This window comes from Anabrus simplex, chromosome 2, assembly GCF_040414725.1.
Source record: "Anabrus simplex isolate iqAnaSimp1 chromosome 2, ASM4041472v1, whole genome shotgun sequence".
Classification (NCBI taxonomy): domain Eukaryota; kingdom Metazoa; phylum Arthropoda; class Insecta; order Orthoptera; family Tettigoniidae; genus Anabrus; species Anabrus simplex.
In genome coordinates, this window is record NC_090266.1 from 922,703,348 (window position 1) to 922,713,251 (window position 9,904).

The 9,904-nt window shown below is 39.6% G+C and overlaps 1 protein-coding gene across 1 annotated transcript in view; it reads left to right on the forward strand.

Moving 5' to 3' along the window:
- The window catches only part of LOC136863735 (uncharacterized), a 212,350-nt gene extending 202,741 nt beyond the window's left edge, over window positions 1–9,609 (forward strand). Inside the window, exon 4 of the mRNA XM_067140089.2 lies at window positions 9,226–9,609. Within this exon, the coding sequence (XP_066996190.2) occupies window positions 9,226–9,434 (209 nt within the window). The 3' untranslated portion in view covers window positions 9,435–9,609. The remainder of the gene's footprint in view (window positions 1–9,225) is intronic.
- The last annotated feature ends 295 nt before the right edge of the window (window positions 9,610–9,904 follow it).

The window sequence follows — 9,904 nt, forward strand, 5'->3', positions numbered from 1 at the left end:
ACTGCGTCTATTTCGTCTTACAACTTGGAGGAGACAACATGTGTACATATAATTTATGATCTTTCACCCCCCCTATTTAAAAAACAGCAACATGTAAGTATGTAGTATCTCGCAACATTCTTATCCGTGTGTGTGTGTGTGTGTGTGTGTGTGTGTGTGTGTGTGTGTGTGTTTCGAGAAAAAAAAGAGTAACGTGTATCAGTGTTCTAGTCGTGTTGCAATTACTAAGCGAGTGACCCGAGCGAGTTGGCTACGCAGTGTGCTTTCTTGATTTTCGTATGATATATATCAGTGTATTTGCAATTACTAAGCATATCAGCAGTGCGATGAACGAGTTAGCTACGCGGTATAGATTTTGTTATTTTCGTACTAAGCAAATCATTTGAAGTGTTGCCGAGTTAGCTATGCGATATGTGCACAGTGTGTGTTCTTGATTTTTACACTAGGTAAATCATTGAAGTTGTACTTTTGCTCTGAACACATCAAACAATGTTCTAATCACATGCTGTATCGAGTACAGTGTTCGATTGTAGTCTTGCTATGTTTCAATCTAATTTTCTTAGAACAAAGGTATCCCCTAACATGTTGTATCGGATCACATGTTAAGGTTAACGACATCGAGTGCAGTGTTCGATTCTAGTCTTGTTATGTTTCAATCTAATTTTCTTAGAACAAAGGTATCCCCTAACACTTTGTACAGTGTTCGATTCTGCTTGTTTAGTGATCTGAACACATCAGTCAATGTTCTGATCACATGTTAAGGTTAACGACAACGAGTGCAGTGTTCAATTCTAGTCTTGTTATGTTTCAATCTGATCTTCTTAGAACAAAGGTATCCCCTAGCATGTTGTATCGAGTACAGTGTTCGGTTCTAGTCTTGTTATGTTTCAATCTAATTTTCTTTGAACAAAGGTATCCCCTGACATGTTGTACAGTGTTCGGTTCTACTTGTTTAGTGATCTGAACACATCGATCAATGTTCTGATCACATGTTAAGATTAACGACATCAAGTGTAGTGTTCGATTCTAGTCTTGTTATGTTTCAATCTAATTTTCTTAGAACAAAGGTATCCCCTAACATGTTGTACAGTGTTCAGTTCTACTTGTTTAGTGATCTGAACACATCAATCAATTTTCTGATCACATGTTAAGGTTAACGACATCGAGTGCAGTGTTCAATTCTAGTCTTGTTATGTTTCAATCTGATCTTCTTAGAACAAAGGTATCCCCTAACATGTTGTATTAAGTACAGCGTTCGATTCTACTTATGTAGTGTTCTGAACACACCAGACAATGTTTTAATCACATGTTGAAGTTAACGACATCGAGTGCAGTGTTAAATTCAAGTCTTGTTATGTTTCTTTCGTAATCCGCAAGTCTAAACATGCATATCGCTGCACACTCTTGCCTTCGCGATGCGTGTTCGATAAAGTTATGCCTTGACAGAGGAGGAAGAGGCGGAGGTGGTAGGGGAGGAGGAGGTGGAGGAGGAAGAGCAGGAGGTAGAGGAGGTGTCGTATAGTCTCCTTCAAGATAGTAGATGAGAGGTTAGGTTAGCGAATGCACTAATGTTTAATGATGATAGCTAAAGGAATTTCAAATTATCCGTCACCACAATTCAAAGGGATAGCAGCACGGTGCTCTGTTGATTAAAGATGGCATCTAGATAGAATTTCAAATTGCCGTCACCACATGTTAAATGTATGTAGCTAGATATAGCAGCACGATGCTCTGTTGAATAAAGATGGTGGATGATAGCTAACGGAAGTTTTTTTTCAAATTATCCGCCACCACATGTTAAATGTATGTAGCTAAAGATAGCAGCACGATGCTTTGTTGATTAAAGATGACGGATGACAAGTAACAGAACTTTTCAAATTGCCCGCTACTACAGAGAGCAGCACGGCGCTCTGTAGATTAAAGATGGTGGATGACATCTGACGAAATTACCCGCATGATAGCAGCACAGTGCTCTATTGATTAAAGATGATGGATGATAGCTGTCAAAAAAGCACGTGGCTTTGTTTCCAAACAAGAGCACGTGGAATTTGCCGCCACCACATTTCAAAGGTATCTAGCTAAAGATGGCAGCACGGTGCTCTCTTGATTAAAGATGGCGGATGACAGCTGTCAAAAAGCATGTGAGTTTGTAAAGCACGTGGAATTTGCTACCGGAATAAAGAGGGCAGCACGGTGCTCTCTGGATTAAAGATGGCGGTTGACAACTGTCAGAAAAACATATGGGTTTGTTTCCAAACAAGAGCGTGTAGAATTTACCACCACCACATAGAGGGCAGCACGGTGCTCTCTAGATTAAGGATGGCGGATTATAGCTGTCAAAAAGCACGTGGCTTTGTTTCCAAACAAGAGCATAAAGAATGTTTCAAATCGCCACCACTACATTTCAAAGGTATCTAGCTAAAGAGTACAGCACTGAGGTTTCGGATGCAAGATGGCGGATGACAGCTGTGACGTACCACATTTCAAAGGTAAGTAGCTAAAGAGGGCAGCACTGTGCTCTATGGATTAAAGATGGCGGATGACAGCTGCACGTGGATTTGTTTATCTCGAGCTAGTGAGGTTAAGTTGGTAGCACTAAGGTTTAGGCCCGCCAAGATGGCAGCACTGCCGATGACAGGTGACGAATTTGCAGCTACTGCGATAAAGAGGGCAGCACGGTGCTCTGTAGTTTAAAGATGGCGGATGACAGCTGTCAAAAAAAGAAGCACGTGGCTGTCTAAAAACACGTGACTTTGTTTATCTCGCGCTAGTTAGGTTAAGTTGGTACTACTGAGGTTTAGGAACGTCAAGATGGCAGTACTGAGGTTAGCGATGCGTTGTTGTCTGTCAAAAAGCACGTGGCTGTCAAAAAACACGTGGCTTTTTTTATCTCGCGCTAGTTAGGTCAAGTTGGCACTACTGAGGTTTAGGCCCGTCAAGATGGCAGTACTGAGGTTAGCGATGCGTTGTTGTCGATGACAGCTGTCAAAAAGCACGTGGCTTTATTTACAAATTCAAATTTCCCGCGGGTGGTGGAGGAGACCTCTGGGAGGCCTCTGGCTGTGGTGGTGGTGGTGGGGGAGGCATCTGGGAGGCCTCTGGCTGTGGTGGTGGTGGAGGTGGCCTCTGGGAGCCGGTGGGGGTGGTGGCGCCAGAACCATCCAATTATACTACTGACGTAAAGCAACTAGCAAAAAAAAAAAAAAGCAAAGTGGTCATTATGCACCTCAAGTGGTACACTGACCTACGTCGAAAGTTCTGAATGGATCACCACAACGTTGCTTGTTTATTGTTATGTGTAATTAGTCTGTAAGTGTGTTGTAATTTGTCATCATCATTTGTGTAATTGTGTTTCGTTAAATTCCCGTACCCTAGAACATACTGGACATAAGGTTGTATTCTGCAATGTCCATACATGGAGTCCCTTTGTCTCATTAATTGCGCTTCGTCCGACAGCCAAAATGAATGTTCCACATTAATCCTCACTCTGTGCTGTGATATTTTCCCGTCATTTGGATTTTAAATAAAGTAAATTTTCCACCTAGGTCATCGTACATATTTATGTTATGACATTGAACGTTTTCTGCATCTTCGACGAGGCCTTCCTTTTTAAATTATTGAATGGTCGATATATTATGAATTTTTGTGTAGGTTTCATCGGTGGTCGAAATATGTATGACTGATAGATTGGATTGTAGGGAGAAACACCCTGCATGTCTGATCATAAACAAGAACTGTCTCGTCATTATTAATAACTATTGGGTCTAGGATACCTGGCTAATTGCTGGGACAAAGGCAAACGCACTTTCTCACTTTGTGCCGAGGTAACGAATAAAGGTATATTTACCTCCCGCTCCTCCCCGGGCCTCCATGGGCTATTCGGATGTAGCTTCGCCTTGGATCTAGTACTATGTATGAATGAATGAGATGAGGTCCACGCTGTAAGAATGAAACTTTGTCGTCAGTAACAACCCATTTGAGGTTAGGTCAGTACTAGAAGCACGCATGATCATGTGCTGTGTGTAGTCTTGTAAATCAGATTGAAGGTCATTAAACGTTTGTATAATACTCTTATGAGAACCATAGTTCCCTTCAATATTACTTCGACTAGCATTTATTCAGGTTGCCTATCAAGCCTACTAGATGAGTGCAACTTGAGTGTGAAATAAATTATCAAATACTACACATTCGACTACAATGCATGTTAGTGCGATCTTTTCTAAGCAGTGATTTGACTTGACAACTAGAAGGTGCGTTTTAATTGGCATCCAAGACTTAGGAATCAGCAACACACGAAAGTCTAATGGCATAAATATAAATCTCAGTTCATCAGTTTCATTTACTGTTACATACTTCGTGAAAACTGCTGTAATGACGCAGGTCTTTCTTCGTAATTCTTAAAATATATAAGAATTGAAAGTGTATTGAAAAAACACACACAAAGATGCGAATAAAATTACAGAATTACAAATTGACGCATGTTGAGTCAGAGTTGTGTTAATTTATTAAGCTTCAATACTGAGTTTGATAAGAATAATGCAGCTGGTTCAACTGAGGAAAATCTTTCCACCACCCAATTCTGAAGTGTGACAAGAATAGAGATTTAAAGTCTTGAAAAGATTTTGGTGGATATTTAAAAATAATATTGCTGGTATATAGTTCTCGACAAAGTGATTTACAGGACAAAAACTCTCAGTTGTTAAAGGTGAAAATCGCCAACAAATTTAATATAATGAAAGGATATTCTTTTCTGTATGGAACTAAAACGTACCTTCTTAATTTACATAATGCTTTTGTTACCGACAATTACTGGGCAATTGGGCGCATTCCTTTAAGTATCTCTTATGCAAGTTCATCAGTCCTCTGAATAATGTACTTTGTTCATTCGCATCTCATGATCGCATACTTTGAACATTTCATTTGTAGCTTGAATTCCTTTCTTAAATCTTTTCATCATCTTTCTATTGTTACCTCCTCACCGCAGAAATTTCCAAGCCGTATTCATGTATACTTCCTCCTATATTTGAATGAGTTTTAATAATTCCAGCAATCATATTGCACCTTTACAGCAATGTCAGTGATTAAAAGTCAGTTTAGAAATTAAATGAATTAGTTAGAAAACTTATTATATCGATTTTGTTAGTTACCCTACAATACTGGTATTAATACACAGCTTCAATACTGTCCAACCACTCTATTTTGACTTCACCCAAAACATACCCTGTATGTTTACGTGTCTTCTCCGTGGACATGAATTTAGTCCTCGATATAATATTCTTCAAACCACGGACGTTCTAAACGAGCGTGCTTAAAATATCTCCGTGGTATAAACTCGTAGAACGACAAAAGGCCCTCTTCTTTTTTCATTCCCATATTTTTTCTTCTTCTACTTCTTCATTCTCCACTTCTTTTATTATTATTATTATTATTATTATTATTATTATTATTATTATTATTATTATTATTATTAAAAGCAAATCGTCGCAGAAGTACCCAGCTGTCATTCTCCAATTAAATAATTCTTATTCCTGGTGTTTAACATTAAATGACAATTTAAAGTTCAGTTTATTAATATTATTATTTTCATTACTTTTATTGACAATACTGTTATTATGTCAGTTAATTCCTATATAGGTATTATATTATTATTATATTTATGAAACAGTCTTTATTCTTCCTCCTTTTCTATCGCTTTTACCAAATCTGTGGGGTCGTAAGTGCGAACTGCGCACCACATGTTGATTCCGCCCTGTTTTACGGCCGGATGCCCTTCCTGACGCAACCCTATATGGAAGGATGTAATCATTATTGCGTGTTTCCGTGGTGGTTGGTAGTGTAATGTGTTGTCTGTATATGAAGAGGAAAATGTTGAGACAAACACGAATACCCACTCCCCGAGCAAGAAGGATTCATCAGACGCAACTAAAATCCCCGACCCGGCCGGGAATTGAAGCCGGTACCCTCTAAACCGAAGGCCTCAACGCTGGCCATTCAGCCAAAGAGATGGACATTGTATTTAGGAAGCAATACGTCCTCTTATTTTTATATCGTGTAGTATATTATATATTTTATGTATACGCTAGTGTAGTATAGTAGCGTAGGAATTAGGCACAAGTGCCCCTAACTTTGCGAGGCGAATTAAAACTTCTGTGTATGTATACTCCCTTAATCCCTATATTGTGTTAAACGGCAGGAGTTTTCAAAGAGACTTTCGTTACACAACAGGTATTTAAATAATCCACATGATACTCCTTACTTGATATTCATCTATGTCCCGTCTTTAAAGGGTACAGTGCATGATCCTGGTGCGAGATGTTTATTATAAGGACTGTCAAATCATTTCGACTTCTCCACCACTTCTCTACATCCAGTAGTCAATCCATGCAATGAATTTGTCCAAATCCCAGATATTAGAAGTTCACTACATCGGTACCTGCAGTTTTTGTATGTACATTAATTAAACGGTAATCACAAATTACATTTCATGTAGAAAATTTACCAGCAGAGAGTCCGAAAGTTTTATTGGGATTCTGATCCTAATGACCATGCAATGTGTTGGATAGATCATTTATCAAAAAATATATATCACAAAGCGTTTAGCTGTTATGGAAAGTTATCTATTTTCCGTATTAGCTGAACACTTTGCAATATGAAATATAGATTTTCTATATAGGCATATTTGCACATCCTATATCAGATGTGAAGAACTCCGGCTCCATCATTCCGGACAGTTCCTCTGTAAGAGGTTGATAAGTAAGGCCCACCATACTGAAGTATATTTTAATATAGCTTATCCTGTAGAACAGCAGACTGAAAACTCTTTATGTGCCAGGAGATAAAAGAGCTCCTCCTGAGCAGGAAGCCGCGAGTGACAATAATTACAGCTTTGAAGAGAAAGGAACACGGGAAGAGAAGCTTACGATAGCAAGGAGGTTGACTGAAATGGTGCACAAGATTGAAGAGGCCTTTCATTGACATGAGTCTCGTTGTAGAAATTGCGCTCTCAGTCTTTTGGTGGACATGGGTTGCACTTTGTCGCTATTCACAGTCTACAGAGTACATCATATAATAAAATGGCTTGATATTTCACCTGTTACAATAAAGATGAAGTAAACAAAGGTCGAACACATTTGTTGTAATACGGAATTTAATATTTAAATTGTGACGTACACTTCAACCCATTGAATTTCTGTGCGCAGTTTGGAGTACATAGCTTTATCACTTCCTTAAGTTACTTGGTGTATTACTGAATCGTAAAAACTGAGATGATTTGGTGCTATTCGTTGTAAGAAATAGATTTGTCGATAATAAATAAGGGAGTGTTATTAACTGTTCCCTTAGTTGCTGGATTCCTAAATGGAGGGCTCAGGTTCGAAACCCCGTCGATGCTGGTTTGAGATTTTCTTTTCAAAAATTGCATGGCGTCAGGAAATGAATCCGGCCTTGAACACCTAACACCCTCCCAAAACGAAAACGGCCTGGGTGACTCCAGCGACCCCAGAAAATACTGGGATTTAACAGTACAAATTCAGTTTGTGAAGGCGACTGTTCATAACGTGAAGTTTGGAATGATAATACTAAATGGTATTCTATGATGAAAGCCCGAAATCGTTTCCTTTGGAAATTGGTTGGAATTGTCGCACGTTGGTGGTGAGCCGGCCACAACGCGAAATAAATGTGGAATTAACTTTTAATTCGTGTTTTGACCAGTCAGAACGCGAGTTAGAGGCATGAACGTGGCTAATGTCCAAGGAGAATATGAAATCCCATTCTAGTGGGTTTTGTCCACTTGTTACTTTAAATTGTAAAGCACACACTTTGTCACAACGGTAGGACTGAAACAAAGACAGGATTCAGATTACAATAGGAACAACAATTATATGTTTCACGTGTCCGAAAACCATAAAAGTACCGTAGTTAGTGGGACGTAAAGCAAATAACGTCATTATAATATGTTTTTGTACATTGTGCGATTTGTTATATTTTCAATGTAGTATTTTGAACACTTATTTGCGATGGTCATATTAAAAAAGAAATACCAACTTTTCATCCATAATAGACATACATTCGTCCGCCTCTGAGGTATAGTGGTTAGAGTGAATAACTGCCACCCCCGGAGGACCGGGTTCGATTCCCGGCTCTGCCACGAAGTTTGAAAAGTGGTACGAGGACTGGAACGGGATCCACTGAGCCTTGGTGGGTCAACTGAGTAAAGATGGGTTCGACTCCCACCTCAGCCATCCTAGAAGTGGTTTTCCATGGCTCCGACTTCTCCTCCAGGCTAATGAAAGGATGGTACCTAACTTAAGGCCACGACCGCTTCCTTCCCCTCCCTTGTCTGCCACTTCCAATCTTCCCATCAGTCCACAGCCCCCGGTTCAGCATAGCAGGTGAGGCCGCCTAGACGAGGTACTGGTCACCCACCCCAGTTTTATTCCTCGAACTTAAGTCTCACGCTCCAGGACGCTGCTCTTGAGGTGGTAGAGGTGGGATCCCTCGCTGTGTCCGAGGGAAGAACCAACCCTGGAGGGTAAACACATTAAGAAAGGAAGAAAGAAGGATGGACATACATTTCATTAAAAATCTTTAAAAATGAGGTAAGAAACAAGTAAAGATAATTACTTACTTTGGCGACGCTACAAATGTATATTTGGAACTAGCCGGATAATGTACGAAATACTGGCTCATTTTGGTACAAGTGGCTGATTGTTTTGTGCAGTGACTAGGTTTAATACCTTTGCTGTAACAGATATGCTAAAATGTATTTCGATAACTATTTAATTCGTTCTTTTTATAGAATTTGCTTAACGTCGCACCGACACAGAGAGGTCTTAAGGCGACGATGGGATAGGAAAGGGCTAGGAGTGGAGAAGGAAGCGGCAGTGGCCTTAATTAAGGTACAACCCCAGAATTTGCCTGGTGTGAAAATGGGAAACCACGGAAAACATCCTCAGGGCTGCTGACAGTGGTGCTCGAACCCACTATCTCCCGGATGCAAGCTCACAGCTGCGCGTCCTCTATTTAAATAGTATCAGTGGTATTAATTAGAATTAGTGAACGTTAGGAATCACGACTCTCCAAACGTTCGAAAATCTACAGAGACAGTAAAGGAGAAGTCTAATTTACTTTCACTTTACAGTATGAGCATGAAATTGGTCTAGACATTTAGCTTTATCAGAGAACGAATATCATCCTGATAACAAGTATGTGTTTCTTTTATTTTAGGGCAGAAAATCGGCAAATTCTTCAAGAGGCTGTTCAGAAAGTTTGGTAATTGGTTGATGAAAACCTTGGGACTGGATTCTTCTAGTAGTGGTGATGGTGGCGTGAGGGGTGGAGGTGCCAGAGGCGGCGGCTCACCGCCAAATTCCCGGGGTGAGGAGGCTGAGGAGATGGAACCAGACTCAAAATCTAGCGCAGACTGGGAAAAGTAAATAGAACTCTCAATAAAAATGGCTGAACATCTAATTTCTGAACAATGTACGTAGTAATTTTTCATCTGAGATTTAACTGCCTGGAAAAGCTGTAAGAAGTTAAAAATTTACTTTTGAGGAGCTGGCCATATGAAAGTCAGAGCAGGATGGTTCACTCCACGCAAAGAACTGAAAATAAAATAAACATATTAAAATTAACTGCTTTAAGCAGTATTCATTTTGTTGCTGGTTGAGATTCAAGGATAGTGTTTAACCCTAAATATGATGAAGTGATGTGTTTCTAGCGGGAGAATTGAGACATCTGAAGGAAAGTGCCCAATAAATCTTAATTCCCCCATCTCCTCCAAAGTTCCTCTTCTCTGATTAGGTTCCAATCTCCCTCCCAGATGATTTTCCACTGAATCATATCTACTGAATTTCAACACTTTTCAGGATACAATATATAAGTATTTCAAGTTTATAGTGTTGGA